Source organism: Marmota marmota, unplaced genomic scaffold (genome assembly GCF_001458135.2).
Source record: "Marmota marmota marmota unplaced genomic scaffold, marMar, whole genome shotgun sequence".
In the NCBI taxonomy this organism is placed as follows: domain Eukaryota; kingdom Metazoa; phylum Chordata; class Mammalia; order Rodentia; family Sciuridae; genus Marmota; species Marmota marmota.
In genome coordinates this window covers 23,598,501-23,621,164 of record NW_026000082.1, presented here as the reverse complement: position 1 = coordinate 23,621,164, position 22,664 = coordinate 23,598,501, and the positions used below count along the sequence as shown (strand labels likewise).

The 22,664-nt window shown below is 43.2% G+C and overlaps 1 protein-coding gene across 1 annotated transcript in view; it reads left to right on the top strand.

Annotated features, from left to right (window-relative positions):
• The first annotated feature begins 2 nt into the window (after positions 1–2).
• The window catches only part of Ctps1 (CTP synthase 1), a 29,226-nt gene continuing 6,564 nt past the window's right edge, over positions 3–22,664 (top strand). Inside the window, exons 1-12 of the mRNA XM_015485189.2 lie at positions 3–153; positions 3,296–3,474; positions 5,799–5,969; positions 8,239–8,339; positions 9,062–9,178; positions 11,725–11,808; positions 12,325–12,405; positions 15,587–15,738; positions 16,722–16,854; positions 19,341–19,429; positions 20,307–20,401; positions 21,044–21,106. Of these exons, the coding sequence (XP_015340675.1) occupies positions 3,309–3,474; positions 5,799–5,969; positions 8,239–8,339; positions 9,062–9,178; positions 11,725–11,808; positions 12,325–12,405; positions 15,587–15,738; positions 16,722–16,854; positions 19,341–19,429; positions 20,307–20,401; positions 21,044–21,106 (1,252 nt within the window). The 5' untranslated portion in view covers positions 3–153; positions 3,296–3,308. The remainder of the gene's footprint in view (positions 154–3,295; positions 3,475–5,798; positions 5,970–8,238; positions 8,340–9,061; positions 9,179–11,724; positions 11,809–12,324; positions 12,406–15,586; positions 15,739–16,721; positions 16,855–19,340; positions 19,430–20,306; positions 20,402–21,043; positions 21,107–22,664) is intronic.

Sequence of the window (22,664 nt, the reverse complement as noted above, 5' to 3'; positions counted from 1 at the left end):
CTCCGCCCTCTCGCGTGCGACCCGCCTAAAGCCCGCCTCCCAGAAAGACTGCCGGCGCATGCGGCCGGGACTCATCACTGGCTGCCGGGGGCTCACCGCGAGAGTCGCCGGCGTAGCTCTGTAGTTGACGGGAGGATCTGAAGCCGGCCTCAGGTAGGCTGACTCCAGGGATCCCGGAGGAACTGCTCTCCCATGCAGGAGTCAGCAGCTCCAACCGAGACCTGCTCGCCCGGCCCCGCGCCGGGATGACAGACGCCGCTCCCCGCCAATCAGGGGCGAGGTGGTCCGGCGTCCTGCCCAATGGGCTGCGTGCCTAACGGGAGTGGGGCGGGCGGCCCAGGCCGGCGAGGTGCCGGCTCCCGCGCGCGGGCCGCGTGGCCGGGAGCCGCTGCGGAGAGGGGCCAGGAGAGAGGGCCGGCCAGGGCGGGAATGGCCACAGAGGCCGCGGGGCCCGCATTGCAGCGCTGGGCAGCGCCCGGTCAGCCTGGCCTGGCTCGTGGACGGGGTAGAGTCTCTGAGCCCGTGCTCAGCGGTCCCTGGGAAAGCCCGGTAGCCGCCACTTCATTCCGTCTGCCCCAGCCCTCTGGTCTCAGGCCTCGGGTTCTCCCACCTGGAAGGGGGATTCCAGGCCCGCTGTCGCCCGCCGCGGTGGGGAATGGACCAGGCGGCCCGTGGCCCCCACAGATCCTCCGTTGGGGGAAGGGGCCTGTGAGCTCGCCGGGCCTCATGGTCCCTGGGATGGCTCATGGTCCCTGGGATGGCCCGTGGCCCAGCCATGCTCACCTCCTTCCCCGCGGCGGAGGATGCAGGCTGTCTGGAGAAGTTCACTACGTTTGCGTGGCGCACTCACGTCCGCACTCGTTATAATCTTGAATCGTCAGCAGCCCTATGATTGGGGCGGTGCGGAGGTTCTCACCCCATTTTACCGTGGTGTGAGTCCCAGCATCGGGCAACCCAAGGGACCTGACTGAGGTCTCAGCTCACGGACGATAGATGGAACTTGATCCCACAACTTTGATTTTTTATTTTTTTAAAGGTTTTTGATTTTCACCTTTGGTGAATTTCTTCGATGTATCTTATGTTGTTTCTGTGAGTGTACACTTTCTGATGTCTTCCCATCATCTTCAGAATAAAGTTAAGATTGGGCATTCAAGGTGGCACACAAGTTGGCACCTTGCCTTCCCTATTCCTTCCCCTCTACTCCCCGTTTCCATGCTCTGGGCCTCACAGTCAGTCCTTCAAGGCCCATCACAAGTCAGGTCTACATAGCAGAAGAGGTTTAGATCCTCCCCCACTCCAGACTGCCACTCACCACCCTCTGATGGGCCATTGCACTTTACCGTGGTCTCACCGAACGTTGTTTTGCCCTCTTTCAATTTTTATAGTCTTCATACGTTATTGTCCCTTCTCTTCCCTCCACTCCTGGCTTACTCATTTATTTGTAAATCTTCTGTCAATATCTGAATTTTCAGCAACTTGAGTTATGGGTTCAAACCTAAATATTTTGGGAGAGGGTCCCCCACAAAATGTAAGTGGTTTTCACATGATAGGTAGACTGTAATCTGAGGGAATGAATCTTTTCAGACTCCCACTGGATCTCTGCAGGGTTATTTATTGCCAGGCTCTGTAGGAGACTGAAAGAATCTGCCCCAAAGACAGGTGTTACCCTTTTAGAGCATAACTGGGACAAGTTAAGTGCAAATGAATGAGATGACCCTTTTTCAGAAGAAACCCATTCAGAAACTCAGTGTGGCTGAGGAATTTCTAGGAACATTCAAAATTTAGTAGGTGAGACCACATTATGGTCTTAGGCAGAGATGTCTTCTTAGGACATAATTGACAACAGAGCAGGGAGCCAAGGCAGGTATTTGTCTTGTCAGTAAGAAACCATTTAACTGGAAGGTGCCAATGGTGAGAGTAAGGTTTCCCCCAAATAATAGGGTTTAGGGTCAATAAGTTTGAGGAAATTGCTTTCTGAGTACCCCCTTGGAAGGTCACAGTGTCTGTTAACTCATGAAGCACCTCTTAAAGGCCTTGCATTAAAGAAACCAAATGGGTATGTTTAGTTAGCATTTCTCTGATTTATCCATAAAACTCTTTGTGAAACTCAAAAAACTGCTGCAGCAGAGGATAGAAAGTGCAGGCCCATGTCTTCCTTGCTGTCTGAGGGAAAGGCATTCTGAGCATTCTGATTTCCTTGCCAAGTGTGTCCATTCCTGCTCCAGTGAGGAGTGGGGCGGGGAATGCTCCAAGCAGAACTCCCCTTTCCTAGTTCCTTTCTTAGCTTATTTTTGTTAGAATCCATCTTCACATGGAACATTCTTGGTGGAGGAAAATGTCCTCACCCTGCAAAGCAAATAGCCCTGCCACTTGGTGATTGTGTTTTTCTTTTTGGTCACATTTGGGTTTGCCTACCGAATGCTGATTCTGGATCTCTGAAGCTGGGGACTGGTGATTAAATCCCCCCTGGCGAGCCTGTCCCTGTCTCCTCACTGTTTGCCTGTGCTATTTCCACCTGCCTCTCCACTCTGCTGTCCTTGCAGCCACCTCACTTACCTCTCATCGGGTCTCTTCACTCTCTTGCAGCACTGTACTGCTCTTTGGATTTAATCTTGTTTCCTCCCTCTGATTCCTCTGCCCATTCCTGGGTTTCTTACCGACTTATCTGAGATCCCTTTCCCTCTGTGTTTAGTTTTTTTCATGGCATATCTGGGAGAGATTGCCACCAAGAAGTAAGTTGTTATTAAATTACAGAAGAAAACTACCTGTAATTGGAAGAATTTTAGGTTTAGCTTTAACTCCTTTTTAATGTTGAACCTCTTTTCATCTGTTTTCCACAATATAAAGGAGCTATTTCTCAGTGATACATTGTAGTTTAGCCAAAGACATTATTTCTTTCATAGAGAATTCAGGATTACATTTTTTTCTCCATATAAGGGAAGTAATGAGACACCTGCCTGGTATCCCAGTGTTTGGTGGTGATGTTAGCTAATGTTAAGGGCCTAGTGTATCAACCAGCTTAGAGCTGTTTTTTGACTCGAAAGGTCATTGTCAAAAGATTTAAATAAAATCTACATTGTTGTATAGCAGTTGGTTTTTCTACTGGTCTTTGACTAATGCCTTTCAGTGATCTAAGAAACATCTGTTATGATCCTGTTTAAACCTGACAAGAACCTTCTGAAGTCATGAGACATGTTCAAGGGGGTTCTTAGCCAGTAATTGGCAAAATAAGTATTTGAACCAGTTGAGTTTGATTTACTGAAATACATTTTATCTATAATTTTTCTTCTTTCAGATCAAAAAGGAAAATGAAGTACATTTTAGTTACTGGTGGTGTTATATCAGGAATTGGAAAAGGAATCATTGCCAGCAGTGTGGGCACAATACTGAAGTCATGTGGCTTACATGTAACTTCAATTAAAATTGACCCCTACATTAACATTGATGCAGGAACATTCTCTCCTTATGAGCATGGTAAGCAACCAAACAACCACCTCCCCCATCTATCTTTTCTTAAAAACTGTGTATGTGAAAGAATATGTCACCTCTTGGGCATATTTACATTTTGTACAACTTCCATTTCCTGCCTTCTAAAATGGTCCCTAACTAGCATGGCAGAATTTCTGATACTTTTTCTTACCTGGATGGGAGAAGCAGAAATCTTAGCAGCCAATTTAGTGATTAGAGTCTACGAGTTTCCATAAAGGAAAATACCTTTTTGGTAGCAGTTGAATAAAAATTTGTTATTTCTCTTAAGAAAAGATACCTGGTGACATAATAAACTTTTTCATATTTGAGAAGAGAGGGAGTATGCTTATTCTTTGTGACACCAATCTTTATAAATTGAATGGTAGGTGAAAATTGTAAGAAGACAGATTTTAGCACAGTATAAGAAAGATCTTTGGGGCTGGGGTTGTAGCTCAGTGGTAGAACGCTTGCCTAGCATGTGTGAGGCACTGGGTTTGATTCTCAGCACCGCATATAAAAAAGTAAAATAAAGGTCCATTAACAACTGAAAAAAAGATTAAAAAAAGAAACAAAGAAAGATCTTTGTAATAGCAAGCGTCCTTCAAGAACTTCAAGAAGCTGTAAATTGCCTTTGGTGGAAAAGTCCAGACAGAGGCTCAGGACCACTTTGTAGGGATTCAAGCAGCAGGTAGATGCTGGATTTGAAAGATCTGTAAGCTTGGATTTTGTTTTGCTGGTAGAGTTTGAATAATATGAATGAAGATCTTTAAGTTGAAACCGTTAGGGAGGGTAGGAAAAGAGCATCTTACCTCCTTGTTGTTGCTGAGTTGCCTCAGATCCATTGTTTAAAACTGGGGGAGATGTATTATGAAAACATACCTTTAAGTTGTAAAATTCTTCATTCTTACTCTTCCTTTCTAATGTTGAGGTTAAAGTCTATAAGAACATTATGTAATAAATAATACCAGGAAAAGGTCCAAATACTAGGGGGATTTTTTTTTCTTGGTGTTTCTAGGGCTGAAATCCGGGGTTTTACACTTGTTAGGCAAAGCCTAACTGAGCTACATCTGAGCAACTACTGATCTTAGTAGTAGATTCTCAAGGGCTCAGCTACATCTTCAACCCTTGGAGGAGTATTAAATATAAAGTTCTTAAGCACTTAAGAAAAAAATTTGGGTCGGGGTTGTGGCTCAGTAGTAGAGCACTTGCCTAGCATGTGTGAGACACTGGGTTTGATCCTTAGCACCACATAAAAATAAATAAAATAAAAATATTGGAAAAAACAAAGTGATAAAAGAATTTGCTTATTAAAATAAATAGATAAATAAATAAAGGTACTGAGTTTATCTACAACTAAACAAATTTAAAAAAGAAAAAATAGACATTTTTTTCCTTTCCTGTTTTTGAGCTTGTCTCTTATTGTGATGGTAGGAATGAATCATTCTAAACAAAAAGATCTAGAATGAAGTTGCAAGAAATGAATGTGAAACAAAGGAATGGGGGAAGGTTGGGCAGATTCACAACTTTGCTTAGAACCAAAGGGTAGCCCAGACGCTGTTTTTTTTTTTTGTTTGTTTATTAATTTATTTTTTATTTTTATATATTTTTTAGAAGTAATTGGACACAATACCTTTATTTTGTTTATTTATTTTATGTGCTGCTGACGATTGAACCAGTTCCTCGCACGTGCTAGACGAGCTCTCTACTGCTGAGCCACAACCCCAGCCCCAGAGGCTAGTTTTTATAATCAGCACAACCTTCCTCTGCATATGTCATGGAAGTTTTGAATAGAATCATACTTTTGTTATACTTTAAACTTTATTCTGCTCAGGTGGGAGCCTTTTCTGGAAGTCTTTTTTTTTCCTTTGGGGAACAGTTGCCATACTAATGTAAAGTGTCCTTTACCCTCAGCCTTCAGGGCTGGCATTTCCTTCCATTCCTTCCTCTTGTATAACTCTTCCTGATAGAGTTTGTTGAAAGGCTGAAAGTTTGAAGTTACAGTTTGGAGAATAGTAGGTAATTTTACTTTTTTGTGTCATATTTAATTTTCTAGAAATAGATTTTTTGCTTCATATCAAGTTAATGCAGATTTTTTCACGGGCTGGGGATATAGCTTAGTTAGTATAGTGTTTGCCTCTCATGCACAAGGCCTGGGTTCAATCCCCAGCACCACACAAAAACAAACAAACAAAAAAAACATTTCAGGAGACTTGGGAAGATGGCTTAAAAATATGCAAATGCAGATTTTTTTCCTGCCCAATTTCAGGATTCAAGTTGTGCCACAGCTTACACATTTTTCACTTAAAAAATATTCTCACTGTTTGCTGTAGGTGAAGTTTTTGTGCTGGATGATGGTGGGGAAGTGGACCTGGACCTGGGTAATTATGAAAGGTTCCTTGACATCTGCCTTACCAAGGACAATAATCTCACCACTGGGAAGATATATCAGTATGTCATTAACAAGGAGCGCAAAGGAGATTACCTGGGGAAAACCGTCCAAGGTAATACTGGATTTACCTTTAAGATTTAAATTCTTAGCCAGTTTACTTTCTTTTGAGGATAAAAATTGACTTTTTATGTAATTCTAGCATTTTGTCAAGGTATTATTACTGAAATGATGCCTTTAGTGGAAAATCAGAAATTGACCATTTACTTAGAAACTAACATGAAGAAACTGCCTCTGCTGTGTGAGTAGTATCTGAAGCTTGTCAGTCCAGCCAATGTGGCGTCATTTGAGACCAGAGAGGGTTGTTTTTGCACAGTGATGAGTGAAGTGGTGGAGGCTGCTAGGTCAGGACATGGAACCAGGAGTGTGGATGCAGTGTCCCTGGGATTCGTGTGTGTGGACCATGATGAAGAACAGTGTCCATCGTGCCCTCTGGTTTTCCCTGGCATCATCGGCCAGGGGGAGTCTGAAAAGTGGGTTTCTGGGTCCTCTCAAACTTTCACTAGCACAATTTCACTTTTATTTGTTTGCTTTTCAGATAATGTGGTACAAAGTGTTCATTTGAGAAAAGTATTTTATTTTGAAAAGTGACAGGGGAGTGGGGAACCACAGGTCTAATGGAATGGCAGCAGCCCACATTTGGGGGGACATTTTCCTCTGAGTTATGAGAGCAGATCTGCTTTTGGCTATCAACTTTACTGGACTAAAAGCTGAGGGTCACAGTGACAGCTGGCCTGGGTCTGCCCTGGCCCAATTCTGAACTAATCTGGTTATATTTGGGTCTTGGCTCTGCATATGAATATGGACAAATCACATACACTCTTTGAGTTGTGGTTTCCTTTCCTATAAAATGGAGATAATAACAGCACCTATCTATCCAGCTCTTAGGAGTTCTAAGGAAGTTCTTAGGAAGGACCAATTAGGAACTAAAATGGTTGTCAGTCATGTAGTTTATTGTTCTAGGCACTAGTGTGTTCATTCATCTGTTCTCTGATTCATCAGATATTTATTAAATGCTCTCTGTGGTTGGACCTAACTGGTGTTGAGAATATGTGATGAACAAGACCACGAGGTTATTGTCCTCATGGAAGCTGGCTGTGAGAGAGAGAAAAACCAAACAGATAAAATGAGATAGCTGATAGGAGCTGTGAGGAAATAAATGGAGTGAGGCGAGAAAGCATGGCTGGGGGAAGCTACTTTGGACAGATGGTTGGGGAAGCCTTCAAGGAGAGGAGGAGCGGAGGAGCTGGGGAGGTCATGGGCAGAGAGGAAGGAGGAGGGGTCACAGCAAGTACTGAGGCCTAAGGCACAGGGGGCTCCAAGGAACAAAGGGGAGGGTGGTGTGTCTGAGGCATAGTGACCGAGGCAGATATTCAGAGAGGTTGGCCAGCTGCGCCTTCTGGGCCAGGCAAGGAGTTGGAATTGACTCAGCAGTGGGAAGAACCGAAGAGTTTAAACATGGGAGTGATGAATTCTGATTTGCATTTTCAAAACATCACTTTGGCCACTGTGTGTAGAATAGATAATGAATATCCTTGTGTGTGTTTACTGGAGTTGAACAGAATCTGGAGTTAAACAGTAATCTTTGCTCTGTAGGAATTTTCACAGTGAGCCCAACAACTATGATTTTGAAAGGTTCAGCAGTAGCTGGCATTTACTGTACTCTGGCATACAAGGCCATCTCATAAAATTTCCACAACTTTATGAAGTAGGAGCTTTACTCCACTTGACAGAGGAAACCAAGTTTAAGAATAGATAAGTAATTGGCCCTGTGAATCGCAGCTAATGAGTGGTGAACTGAGATGTCAACCCAGACCCCAGAGGCTGCTCCTCTCACCACTCTGTTCTGCTGTCCTGTCTCTGCAGCGGGTTGTCTACCCTTCAGTAAGCTGGAAGCATAATGTGCACGGCTCCTGCAGGTCTCCTATGCCTGGAAAAGCACTCAGGTGTGATGTGCCCACCTTCAGTCTTGGCTGTGAGCAGTAGAGTGACCACATGGCCTGTTGTGTTTGCATGTGGACAGACAGGCTGACTGCATGGGCTGATGCTCTGAGGTGGTTCAGGATGCCATTCTTGGCCTCCTCTTGTGTGCTTCCAGCAACAACTTATAAATCTGAGGAGGTGGCCAAGGGGAGTTTGAACCAGAGATTATTGAGGCCATTGAAAGGGGGCCTCAAAAGTATTTTTATGAAACCACCACTACTCTGTCCAGGCAAAAAGTGTAGTAGTTTTTAAAATTATTTTTTTAGTATTTGAGGTAAATGCGTTTGCTTTAGTCAATTCCTATGGACAAGCATGAGTTCCAGCTTGTTTTTTCTTTCCAGTTGTCCCTCACATCACAGATGCAATCCAGGAGTGGGTGATGAGACAGGCATTAATACCTGTAGATGAAGATGGCCTAGAACCTCAAGTGTGTGTTATCGAGGTTTGTATGGTCCCCGTGTTTGTGAACAGAGCATTCATTCATCTCCTAGTTAGCCATTGGCACCTGGCAAGACGTTCCCAGTGCAGTCAGGGCAAGATGCTGCCGTGGGGCTGGTGAGGACAGTCATAGTGTGGGAGATAATTCTTGTGCAAGTGATACTACTTTTGTAGCATTATGTATTCATTTGATGTCAGCTCTTTCAGAAAGAGTGGTGTGACACATTTCCCTCTCTCCTGAGCAAGCTGGCAGACCTTTGCTTCCCTGCAGCAGGAGCACTCATCCGAATGAGTGTGCGGTTTTGATTTCCGGGTGCTTTGTCTGCTGATCCCAGCTGTTGGATCTCAGTGTTCCTTCAAGATGAAGAGACTTGAAAGTTCCAGCAGTTTTTTAATATAACTGATGACTTTTTGTAAAAATCATCTATGATTAGCTAAGGAGATGAGATTAGGTTTTTTTTTGCTTTGTGGCTCTCACACAAATAAAATTCCTGGTACCTCTCTCACCTCTTCTTTTTCTTAAACTGCTGTGGAAATATCTGTAATAGCCTTGGGGAATTGTGAGCCTACCCAGAAGGGTCCCCTTTCTACCAACTGACATTCTGCAGGGCTGGGATGTCCTTATTACATTGGTAACTGAATTGAGGCAACAGAGCAGATGTTAGAAAAGGAAACGACCTGAAAAAGATTGAGTGCTCAACCTTTAAAATAACATTGCTCTTCTAGCTTGGAGGAACTGTGGGAGATATTGAAAGCATGCCTTTCATTGAGGCCTTCCGGCAGTTCCAGTTCAAGGTCAAAAGGGAGAACTTTTGTAATATCCACGTCAGTCTAGTTCCTCAGGTAAGGCATTTACAGTCTTGACTTTGGGGGAGAAAAGGTTGATTTTCACACTTTATCTAATAGTTTTCAATTCTTGAGGTATGGAAACAAGGAATAAAGAATTTCTTGGTGAAAAGTTTATCATAATCATGTTTTGAAAAGATGAAATGGAAAACATTTGAAAGATAATCAGGGCAGTTGTGGTTGAAGTAGGCGAATTGACCTGCCCTTGTTTTTACTACATGGCAAAAGTAGAGGAAGGTTTTTTTTTTTTTTTTGTTTGATTGTTTTTGTTTTTTGTCTTTTTAAAGACAAAAAAATCACAAAGTTAGCACGAAGAGGAATTAAATAGTAATACAAATTAAGAAGTTGGAGAGCAGTTGGTTATGTAGAAACCGATCTAGCAGACAGGCCTGGAAGTGCTGAACCCTCACCACTGGCAGTAGGGAGAGCAGAGAAGCAGCCCTGTTGGCAGCAGAATCACCACAGGCTCACAGCAGGCAGCACGGGTCCCTCTAGGAGTGGGGGCACTGGTTGGGCTCATTGCAACTGCTGTTTCAGAAGAGGTATACCCTCACCCCACTACCCAATGTGTACAGGTAGGCGTTAGCCTCTCTTCACTTTGGCAGAAGACTCTAGGCCCTGGGGAGGGTGTCCAGATAGCAGGCACTAATTGAGAGCAGTGACACAGAACCAGGAACGTGTTGTGGAGTGTGATGTTACACTGTTGAGACACTTTGTCTCTTTCATCACAGCCAGCCTTGGTCCTTCCACGTAGGAGATGGTAAGGGTCTTCTCTGGTGTATGACTGGTCCAGGAGAAAAGACACCACCTCAGGGCTTTGCAGTGAACCAGGACAGCCAGAGGCGCACAGTGACCTGCCTGCCCCCTCTCACAGAGCTTCCAGTTAGCTTTTAAGTATGTGTAGCAGTCATTGATTAAAATCATGCAGGAGGTAAACTGTGCATTAAATAAGAACTAGATGCCAGAAGAAGGGAACATGTGGAGACAATCTTGGAAGTTAAGAATTGGATAGGATAGATGAAAATGTTAAGAGAAAGGAAGTTGAGGAAATACCTCAGGAAGTAGGGCAGAGACCAATAGGCAGAAAATAGGAGAGAAAATGTAAGAATTAGAGGACTACTCCAGGAGTTAGTATCCAAATTACAGGATTTCCAGAAAAGAGGTACAGAGAAATGAAAGGGAAGTGTGATCTAAACCAGGGGGTCAACAGACAGTGGCCCAGGGGTCAAAGCATCCTATTACCTGTTTTTTGAAAATATAGTTTTATGGGAATTGAGCCCTATCTATTTGATGATGTATTTTCTATGACAGCTTTTGCATTAAAACAAAGGTGAGTAGTTTTGACAGAGATCATAAGGTTGAGAAAAACCCTCAAGTATTTTTTTTTTAATCTAGGCCGTTACAGAAAAAGTTTTCTGACCCCTGATCTAAAAAGGAAATTGTGGGACATGAGTTTCTAGATTGAAATGGCCCATTGAAGGGAAGGGAGGGGGGATGGGAATAGGAAAAACAGTAGAATGACTTGGACAGAACTTTCCTGTGTTCATAGAAGAGTACACACCCAGTGCAGCTCTACATCATGTACAACCACAAGAATGGGAAGTTATTATCCATGCATGTATTTATGTCAAAATACACTCTACTATCATGTATAACCAAAAAGAAAATTTTAAAAAGGGCGGGGGGCTGTTGAGTGCCCAGGCATATTGGATCCAACATGATCCACACCAAAGCACTTTGCTGTGAAGGTTCAGAAAAATGAGGCAGAAAGGCTCTAAAGGAAAAGATACTTTCTTTTTAAGAAAAAGAGTCAATATGGCAATATTAGAGGCTAAATATAATAAAGCTATTGCATTAAAAATCCTAAAGGAGAACTTTTTACAACCTAAAATTCTAAACCCAGCAAATCTCTTATGTGTGAGAGGAGAATAAAGATAATTTAGTACAGAAAGGAAAAGTTTGGCCCATAGTTTAACTGAATAGTATTTAGCTCTGAAGAGGCTGCGGGAACCAGAAGAGTACATTCTAGTCAGGATAGAGGAATGAGGGAGAGAATAGGTCCTCATTTAACAGGGAATTCAACAGAAAATGCCTCATTCTAAATGTTAAGAAGTAGCAATAAAGCATACCAGAAGGATCAATTAAAAGGGTTGAAGTGAGTTGGGAGTATAATTCAGTGGTGAAACTTGTGCTTAGCACGTGCCAGACCCTAGGTTCAGTCCCCAGCACCTAAATAAATAAGAAAAAGAGTTGAAGTCCCCAGCACCGAAAGAAAGAAAGAAAAGGAATGAAAAAGTTGAAGAGCCTTTATTAGGGTTTGGAGAGTGGGAGAGGGTGGATGAGGCTAGGTACCACTGCTCTTTAGGACAAATCCCCTACAACTATTTGACTAAATACATGCATGTGCAGTTTCAATAGATACAAGCTAAATTCTAAAAATGGTCAAACTCTCTTTAAAAAGGATTTCATGGAAAAGTTATACTTGAAAATTCTTTATTGTAGAGAAACTAACCTCCCTTTTTTTTTTTTCTTTTGACTATTAGCCAAGCTCAACCGGGGAACAGAAGACGAAACCCACCCAGAACAGTGTTCGGGAACTTAGAGGGCTTGGACTTTCCCCAGATCTGGTAGGATTTCCTGATGACCTGGTTTCATTGTGATCTCTTAGGTCTAATTAAAATCATGCCTCCACACCAGGCAGGACCTTTGTCTTCTTGGCAGGCCTTTAATGAAAATCAATGGTGGAGGACATGGGTTCCTGCTTGGGGCTGAAGTTGTGAAATTTTCTTAAGGCATTTTCGAGGTCTTGCACTTCCTGAGACTTGGTTCTCCTCTTTGTTCTTTATTTATTGTCTTTTTCCTACACAAGAACATTCATAGATGAGGAAAGCCCCAGTTAGCTCCTGTAGTTCTTTCATCTACCTCTTGGTTTACACTGCCATCCTCTTACGTTTCTCTGGTTTGGGTTTTAAGAATTTCAGTTTTGAAGATGAGATATTTTCATGGATCGCATGCATTGTTCTGAATGCTAACATTTTCATCCATCTTAACAATGTGATATCTATTTTAATTTTAATCAGTGAAAAAACTCAGCTTTGTAACCCTTCCTTCTGTCTAAGCCCCCCTTTTTTCTTTACTGCTAGGTTGTATGCAGGTGCTCAAATCCTCTTGACACATCAGTGAAAGAGAAAATATCAATGTTCTGCCATGTGGAACCTGAACAAGTAAGTAGAAATTGTATCTTTGTGGAAACTGTTTTTGTTTATAGTTACCTGAAGCCTCTTGACCATAATGTTTCATGAGGCTTGCTAGTGTTTCACAGTTAGATATAATAGACTGGCCTCTAGCAGAACGGACACCCTTGGCTCTGTCACTCACCATCCCCTACTTCTTGAGGTTCCCCAAATGTTCCTGCACCTCTTCTGTATATTCCCTCCTCACTCTTTGGCCTTTTTTTCTTTTTCTTTTTTTTTTTTTTTGGTACTGGGGATTGAACTTAACCATTGAGCCACATCCCCAGCTCTTTATTTTCCATATTTGAGACGGTCTTGCTAAGTTGCTTAGGGCCTCATTAAATTGCTGAGGCTGGCTTTGAACTTGCGATCCTCCCAAGCTGCTGGGGTTACAGGCATGTACCACCGTCGGGCTCACCCTTTGTTCTTTATGCTTCATCCCTGCTGAATGTTTTTCTGTTTCCCTAATACCTCACACCCATTCTGTTGTTGCTTTTGAGCTTGCTAATTTCTATCAGAAGTCAGTGTCCCTTTCTCCCTGTTGTCTTGGAAATCTGTTCATTTTCATACTTCAGGGTCTGGCTAGGACATGGTATAGACTGAGAGGCTTTATCTTTAGCTCCTTGACCTCAACCCTCAGAATTCATCACTTCCTTCTCTGGGCTACCTGTGCGTCTCACATATGCTGGTGGTGAGCCTATGCTGTGCCTCTTGATGTGTGTGTGCATGTGTCCATGTTTATCTCCCCTCACAGACTGAGCTTCTGGAGGACAAGGATCATCTTAGCTTTGTAACTCTGGTGCCTGGTGTCGGGGTGTTGTAGTCTCTCATATATATTTTAGCTTTTTGTTATTGTGATAATGGAGCAGACCTATGGTACAGAAAATAACAAAATTTTGGAACCTATACAATTCTTAGTATGAAAATTCTGGTAGTGATAAATTGAAATTATGGCATTGGTTGGTGTTTTAGTCAGCTTTTTGTCACTACAACAAAATACCTGAGGCAGCTAATTTAATAAAGGAAAAAGGTTTACTTGCTTCACAGTGTTGGAGGCTGAAAGTCCAAATAGCACAGCATATGCTCTGGGAAGACTGCATGGTGGATAGCAGAGCCCATGTGGAGGAGGATGATATCTCCAGCTAGGAGCAGGGAGGGGTGTGTTTTGCTCTTTTTATAATAACCCTCTCCGAGAAAACAAGGATCACAGGAGAAATGTCTTAATTCCTTTTGAGGTTAGGGGCCCCAGTGATCCAAGGAACTTTCTAGACCCAATACCCAATACTTCTCAATGCCACCACTCTGGTTCCAAGCCACCAGTCACATGGACCCTTGGGGGACACCAAACTACAGCAGCAGGTTTGGCTGAGGGAAGACTAGAAGGGAAGTTGAAGTTGAGGAATTTCAGCCTTAGACTGTGGAGACTACTAGATGGCTGAGGATCAGGAGACTGATCAGGAGAGCCTAGATGGCTCACAGAGGGGACAGTAAAGCAGTGGTGTTGAAATAAGAGAATCCACTTGTAAGATTTTGAGGAGAATATAGGAGGATGACAGGTGAGGTCACTGGCCTGGCGTAGGCGTGAATGGAGCAGAAGGAAAGCCCTTGGCCCTCTCCATGGTGGCTCAGGCCTCAGCGGGGCGGGAGTCACGGCTCGCAGGTGTGATTCCTGAGCCAGGAGACCACCAGAAGGATTGTTTCATACTGAACCCTGGAGCACAGAGAGATTTTCATGTTCTCAACAGCCCTTTGTCATTCACTTTGATTATTTTAGATATTTCTGTCCTAGCAAGTGAAGGGAATTCAATTCTGTAGTAGAATTGATTCTCATTAAAAGTGTTCACTATTAAAAATGTGACAGGTATTTCCATTTTTAAATTTGATGTTCAGATCTTTTTGTCTGTTTTTAAAATTGAGTTATTTATCTTGTTGAGTTGTAAGAGTTCTTTATATAATCTGAATACAAGCCTTTTGTCATATACTTACATGATTTATAATATTATCCCCATCTGTGGCTTGCCTTTTTATTGTCTTAGTGTCTTGGAGCAGAAAAGCTTTTACATTTTCAGCTTATCCATTTTTTTCTTTTATGGGTTGTGCTTTTGCACATTTTTTTTAAGGACCCTTTGCTTAACCAAGGCCATGAAGATTTTCTTCTCCATTTTTTTTCTGCAAGTCTTATATTAGGTCTTACATAATCCATTTTGAGTTTTGTGTATTGTGTGAGGAAATTGCATTTCCTGATGAGATATGGCACATATAAGACACCCTGGCAATTTCTGTTCTTTGCTCTATAGCCCAGCAACATTACTAAAATTCTATTAGGTTGGATTGTTTACCTATAAATTCTTTTGGTTTTTGTGGATAAGCAATGATATTGTTTATGCATTTAGTGGTTATTGTTTCTTGTTTTCTAGTTTAAGTTTCATTTATTTTCCAGTGAAATGAAATGTAATGGCTGTCCAGCATTTCTGAATAGTGATAGATGGCCATTCTTGCCTTGTTCTGGACTTTAAATAGTAAACATTAATATTAAATGAATCCATATGATATTTACTGTGGGTTTTTTATATTTTCAGTTTTTCCCTAATAGTCTTAAATTACCTACAATTTTTGTTATGAATTGGTTTTAGATTTTTAATTAAGTCTGCATCCATCTTTTTCAATCTATTCGCATGGTGAGTTCCACTTTTAAATCTCCTAATGCAGTGGTTTTTAAAGTTGGCTGCACATTGGAATCACTATGGAAACTTGTAAAAATGCTGATGCCTGCTTCCTCCCCCCGAGATTCTAGTTTAAGTGCTCTGGGTTGCAGTGGGGGCATTAGGATTTTTATAAGTGTCCCTTAATGATTCTATTGTGCAGATAAGTCTGAGTTAAGCCATTCAGGGATTCCTGGGATAGGTCCTCCTCCAATATGATTTTTTTTTTTTAAATAACATTTGTGGTTTGGCTTGTGATTTTTAAAAGGATTTCTACATCCACGTTCTAATAGATTAGCTACTAACTTTCTGTTCTGGTCTTCTTCAGTTGGTTTTGGTATTATATCTTTTTCTAAAAGATTACCCTTTTTTCAAATTGGAAATTTTTCCAAGGTTATGTAGCTAGTAGCCAGGGCTGTAAGTTCAGTTAGTTTTTGTTTTTATTAAATCACATCCTTTTTTTAAAACAGGTAATCTGTGTCCATGATGTCTCGTCCATCTACCGGGTCCCCTTGTTGTTAGAAGAGCAAGGGGTTGTAGATTATTTTCTTCGAAGACTTGACCTTCCTATTGAGAGGCAGCCACGGAAAATGCTGATGAAGTGGAAAGAGATGGCAGACAGGTTTGCCTCCCCGTGAGGAGCTGGCAGTGCCAGCTGCCTTCCTCTTTGGTAGGGGCCCGGGGGATTCAGTCATGTTGGAGCATGTTAGCACCTCGCTCTCAGCTCACTGGAGGTCTTCATGGTAAGGGACGTTCAGGTTGCTAAGGAAGGAGCTGGTAGTTGTCAAGTGGAGACAACATAGGTGAAGAGGGCCTGGCAAGGCTGGGCCAGTTCCCAGACCTCTAGGCAGCGAGTGCAGATTGTTTTCAGCTATACAGTCAGCACAAACAGGTGCCTCGTGGCAGTGGATTACCATGGGAATGGGTGGCCATGGCTGGAGCACTTGTGGTCAGGCAGCATGCCTATTGTCTGAACCACGTTTGGGAAAATGTTGCTCAACCAGCAGCACCCTTGCTCAGCAAGGCCTTGTGGGACCACCTCCTGAAGTGCTGGTGCTCTTACCTTGCTTCAGGGTCTTCTCTCGGCGCCTCAAAGCAATGGGTGTGCCTTGTCACAGTTGCAGAACTAAAAACAGTGTGGAGGTCATATTAGCACATGCGGAGGGAGCATTTATTCTGTTCTGTGATGTTTAAGTTTTGACCTTTTTTTCATGGATCTTTTACATGTCCATTTACATGTAGCTACCAAGATGGCCCACAGTCTTACAGTTCTTTTTTCTTAAAACGTTATTTGCATTTTGCTTTGTTACTAATTATACTTTTGTGTCTGTTCAGTTTTTTTTGCCCTTTGGGATTGAAATTTTTTAAAAACAAATTTGGGTGAGATTTTGAAACCTTTTTGATAATAGCTTCTAAAATCCAACTTTCTTCACAAAGCCTGCCCTGTTGACCTGAAATTGCTTTTTTACTGGTCTGTGTGTGACATTCGTGATGTTTGTTTCCATTGTGTTCTTCCAAGACATTCTTTTCTTCTCTTGCCAAAGCAGTTTTGGTCTCATGGTGATGTGTATTCCAATTAATTGGGTGTTTCTTGACCTTTGATAGATATGATCGCTTGCTGGAGACCTGCTCTATTGCCCTTGTGGGTAAATACACGAAGTTTTCAGACTCATATGCCTCTGTCATTAAAGCTCTGGAGCATTCCGCATTGGCCATCAACCACAAATTGGACATCAAGGTGAGGTGGGATGACCTAAGTTAGCCAAGGGGTAAATAGGGAAGCAGTCTATATTCTCATAGATACTGCATGCCATATCTCCTTTATAAGTTTTTGGAGCTCTGAGTTTCTTCTGGGAGATAAGAGAGGTTGGTTGGTTCCTGGCTCTGAGAATGCAGAGTATTTTCTGGAAATAATGAAGGGGAGAGGTGGTCAGAGTAGAGGTATAGAGAGACTGAATGCTTAGATCTGAATATCAGTTGACCACATGAAATTGTCCTAGGATAAAATTGCTCTTTGGGGTGGGAAGACCTGGTGGACAGGGGCATGTTGTGTGGTCGATAGCACTGCCTGGAGTGTTGTCAATGACTGCTTTGCTTTGCAGTGTGGTGGGCAGAAGCTGAGCTGGTAGAATGTTTGGACAAGACTCCACTGCCAAATGAAATGCCTGGGACTCAAATTCTAGCTCCATTGCCTAGGAAGTATATGGCCCTGGCCAACCCTCTCCCTGCTCAGTTTCCCATAAAAAGGCATAGTGATGTTCCTTCCTCCTGGGTTGTAAGATTGATGAGATAATGTGAAGTGCTGAGGTTTGTGCTTGCCGTATTAGTGCTTCTTGAAAATCTCCCACCTGTCCCTCCTTCCCACAGGGAGAGACAAGGTCTTGCTAAGTTACCCAGGCTGGGCTCAAACCTGTGATCCTCCTGCTTCAGTCTCCTTAGTACCTGGGATTACAGGCATACACCACAGTTCCTGCCTCTTATCTATCCCTTGTAGAACTTTCCTTCTTAGCTCACCAGCTGAGATTTAGAAGTGAAGTGGGATCTCAGTGCTTGATGGTGCCATGAACCTGGCCCCACCATCTGCACTGCAGTTTTCTTCTTGCTTCTACATGTTTCTCAGGGTGATAACTTAGCTTGCTTTGTGCTTTGGGCAGGTTCCTGCAGGATGACCTGTTAGAAGTGTTTAAGAATCAGAGGATCCCATTACACAGCCCTGATTTAGTTTTTGCTCGTTCTTTCCATCATTCAGTTATCCACTTGAGGTTGCGTGGCTGCCATGTGTTAGATAGTAGAGGCTGAGAGATGAATGAAAAATCTCTAGTCCCTGTGTTTCAGGAATATTGGGTTTGTTTGGTGTGAAGGTAGCACAGGCAAGAGGATGCGCCTGCATTGTAGACATGTAGGGAGGGCAGACTCCCTCAAGGAGGGACCTCTGGGAGGTTGGAAAGATGGGAAGGGCATTCCTGTCAGTTGGAAGAGCATGTCCAAAGGCTTGGAGGTGTGGAACAGTTGGGAACTCAGTGGATGGAAAAATGTGAACTGGAGACAGCTGGCAAGGGCCCAGTCAGGATTCCTGTGAACTCTGCCAGCCCAGGTCTTACTCTGAGGTTCAGGGAAATAGCTACAAGGAATTAGGTAGGGGAGAGTAGAAGAAAGATGGAGAATCTTATTAAAGTGGGCAGAAGGTTTGAACAGAAGATCCCAAAGAAGATGCATGTGATATACGTGAAAAGGTCCTCAGCACCTTTAGTTGTCAGGGAACTAAATTCAAATTAAGTTACAGGGAGAGACTGGCACAAGCCCCTAGGGTGGCCTTACTGCTGGGAATGTAAAATGGCACAGCCATTTTAGAAAACAGTCTAACAGTTTGAAATAAAGACACATATGACCAAATTCTAGATATGTACTCAAGAGAAAAAAAAAAAAACCAAAAATGTGTCTCCACAAAGATTTTTATTCAAATGGACACATTATTCATAATATCCCAAATCTGGGAACATCCCAAATGTCCTCAACAGGCTAGGGGATGGTACTGTGGTGCATTTATGCAGTAGAAAGCCACCCAGCCAATAAAAAGGATCAAACTTGGGATATACAGCAACGTGGATGAATCTTAAATCCATATTGAACAAGAGAAGTCGGACAGGAAAGGCTGCATGCTGCTTGGCTCCGTTTATATGAGGCTCTGGAAGAGGCAGAAACTGTGGTGATAGGAGTCAGCTCTGGGCCTTCTGCAGGAGGAGGAGGGAATCTTGTGAGGTAGTGGCACTATATTTGATGGGGTGGTGGTTATGCCTTCATGTGTATGTTTGACAAAACTCATCAAAGTGCACTCAAGATGCTTGTGTTTTACTGTGTGTAAATTATACCTCAACACAGTTGAAAATGAAAAAGGACACAAACAAAACTGGGTGAAATGTGGCCTGGGGAGAATGTCTATTGAGCAGAACATAATAATTTAGAGTCTCCTACAGTAGCTGAGAGAGGATTCTAGAAAGTATGGAGCAGATAAAGCCAAGTTCAGGAGTTAAATGATTTTGAAGGAAACTTGTTGGTAAAATCTTGTACTTAAAGATTTTAAATTGTTAAGTTTAAACATATTATCACTTTAAAACCCAAATCATGGGTGATGGAACATTGATAACTTATTTGGACACTGTGAAAGAGCTTGGTTGGAGTGGTTGGAGTCATGAGTTGCTTCTCTGCCCTGCCTGCTGCCCCCAGTACATAGATTCCACCGATCTGGAGCCCAGCACCCTGCAGGAGGAGCCTGTGCGCTACCACGAGGCCTGGCAGAAGCTCTGCAGTGCTCAGTAAGTAGCGTTCTTTCTGGGGGGCCAGGGTTCTGTTTGTGTGAATGAATATAGTCCTATGCTTCCAGTGCTAGCAGTAGGTAATCTACTTTGTTAAGTGTCTTTTAATTACTAGAGAGACTACCTACTGGATGACTTCAACCTACCCATAGATTTGGATTCGAAGAGACTTGTTTTGATTTTATTGATAGTTTGCTGCATTCATCTCATCATGAGGCTTAGCGATTTTTTCATCCAGAACATTTGATGAGTAGCCATCGGTAGAATTCCAGAAATTATTTTTAGCAGCCTTTTATTTGTGGTCCTGGGGTTGGAACCTGGTATCTTATATATGCCAGGCAAGTGCTCCATGACTGAGCTACGCCTTTAGCCCTGGCAGCTGTCCTTTATAATAGTCAAAAGTCAGCAAGGATCTTGGGTCCCCTGGAGCAGGTGAATGCTGTTGGGCATGCAGCTGGTGTTGATGTGCTTGGTCAGCATGGCTCACTGCTGAGGAAAAAGGCCCCTTCTGACTTGGGGAACTCTGTGAGTCAAGAGGAAAAGTAAATTGTATTTATCTAATTATATGTTAAAATTCATGAGCCAAGTGCTTGGACCAAGTGCTGTAGCAGCCTTACGGTGGTGGACACTGTCCTTCTACTCATAGAAGTATTTTCTCATGTGACTAAGTCTGGTTTTGTGTGCAGTTTCTAAGTTCAAAGTGTTGATATGGACAAATTAATTGACACTCTTTAAAAGAATACAGACTTAGTCCCAGTAGCAAAATATATGGAGTAAGTTCCTGGTCCCAATACCTTGGCAGCAGCTTCTTTGTTGGTAGTTGCAAGCTGGGTTAGTGGAAAAGCGGAGTTGCCTTGTGGTTTGTTCCCCTGTGCAGTGGAGTCCTGGTTCCAGGAGGATTTGGTGTTCGCGGTACTGAAGGAAAAATCCAAGCCATTGCCTGGGCTCGGAAACAGAAAAAGCCTTTTTTGGGTAAGGAACTGTGCTTGCTCTCGCCAGTCTGAGGAGCCATTTGGGAGGGAGTTATAAATACAGCAGGGAGATATTGAAACACGACATGCTCAGTCTTTTTGGTTCTCTTTGGGAAAGATTCAGACTTTATTTTTAAATATAAAAAGTGTATTAGCTACATGTCAATGCATGGAATATCGAAGAAATTCTGTTTGCAGTGCACAGGAGATTGAGTCTTATGTCCTGCTCACTTGGCATACTAGCCAGTTATAATTGGACAAAAATGGTTTTGAATGCTTCCTGGTGCTGTACGTTTTAGTAATTTTCAACTTGACCACTTTGTAAGTGAGACCTTAATGAGGGAGGGTAAGAAAACTTGAATTTTATACTTGAAAACTTGAAACTGACTGGATTATTGCTTATTTTTTAAGTTGGATAACTTTGCAGAAGCTGGGATCTTTAGGTCCACTTCTTCCACCCAGCTTTTAATATCCAGCACAGATAAAGCATACCAGTGGGATGCTTACTTGTAGCAGGAAATTAAGAGTTTGTGGTAATGACCCTGACCATGCAAGATACTGTCAGAGCCCTTGGCAAGGCTGGTGGGAATGTGGGAGCTGCCTTTTCAATGGAGCTTCATTTAGTTTTCTCTCCCCCTGGAAGGTGTGTGCTTAGGAATGCAATTGGCAGTGGTTGAGTTTTCAAGAAATGTGCTGGGATGGTCAGGTAAGCGTGCATTTAGAAACCCTCATTCCTGCTTAACCGCTTCCTGAGTGCGTGAAGGCATTGCGTGTTGGGTGGTAGGAGCCTTGAGATGGTGCCTGGCTCCTCAGAACCTCCATGTGCAGAATGAAATTTGGGACTGGGTTGCCCTGCAGCTCTCTACAGGGGAGTGAGGGTCGGGGGCAGCTGCAGAAGCCCATCTTCAGCTCTCTGTCCAGCATGTTCTATTCTTTAAATTCTCTCTTTGACCACCATGGCCACCATCTCCCTGGTGCCCACCAAGAAGTCACTGGACTAAGTGAGGCCTATGCAGTTGTTATAAACTTGGGCTCTGGAGCTGTCACACCTGAGCCTAAGTTCTGACTTTGTCACTTATTATGGATGATTTTAGATAACTTAGCCTCTCTGGGTCTTTGTTTCTTTTGTAAATGGAGTCAAAATGGTACCGACTTCACATAGTTGTAAAAATTTGGTGAAGAAATGCATGTAGGTAGTCCCTAGCCGTACCTGGCAAATAAGAAATGCTCACGTAATATCAGATCTGCTCATTAACTGTGTCACTGTGACAGACCATCCCAAACTTGGTGGCTGGTAACAATCATGACTTGACAACTTCTCATTGTTCTGCTGAGTGGTTGTCTGCTCGGAGTTGTGTATCTGGGGTCACTCACTCCTGTCTGGCATTCAGCCTCGAGCTTGGCCCAGCAGGACACTGAGATAGTGTGTCCATGTTGTGGCTCATCATATATTAATTCAGCCCAAGCTTCTTCACACACTGTAGCCTGACTGCACATTGTAGCCAGGCTCACTGCACAGGCATTTGCAAACTTGCCACTGTCCCACTGGCTGAGGCAAGTCACAGGCCAAACCCTGACTTCGTGGGAGTAGATGGTGGGGGTGGTGTCACAGGGCATGGGTACTGGATGTGTGGTCGGGGGGCCATGATGGAATAGTCTGCCATAGTCATTTATTCTCTGTAGCCCAACTGACAAATACTAGCTTTTCAGAAGACATGTAAGTTCTTTGAAAAATAAAGCATCCTGAAGGGATGTAAAAGCGGTCTGGGTTATGCAGTATAGGTGATTCCTCGGTGGCCAACTTGGCCAAGCTGGGTTTCAGTTCATCTCTCTTCTGAGAGGCTGTTTGACCATAACCACGGGAGGGAAGCTTAGTATAGTAGGCAGCATGCCCCTGGTGCTGGCATTTGAATGCTGGCAGGGCTCTCTTTTCACCATTGACCCCGGAATGGCTTTTGCGATTTCCTGGACTCTTGCACAGCCTGACCCCTTGCCTCCCACTTGGGTTCCAGATAGGTGGGTGACTGGCCATGAGCTTGCTCTTTAGAGGAGACCAGGCCCTGCTTCAGGCCCAGGAGGGTAGCAGTAGTTAGTGCTCACACCAGGACCAACATGCAGTGCGGGGTACTTCCTTGTCCTTTTAGTCTGTAGTGGTTAGATGGTAAGTTTATTCACTGATAGGTTATTTCCATCGAAATCAGTTAGTTTTTGACTTGGCAGTTGTACCAGGCAGTTGAATAGGGCACATTAGATGCTAAAGATGA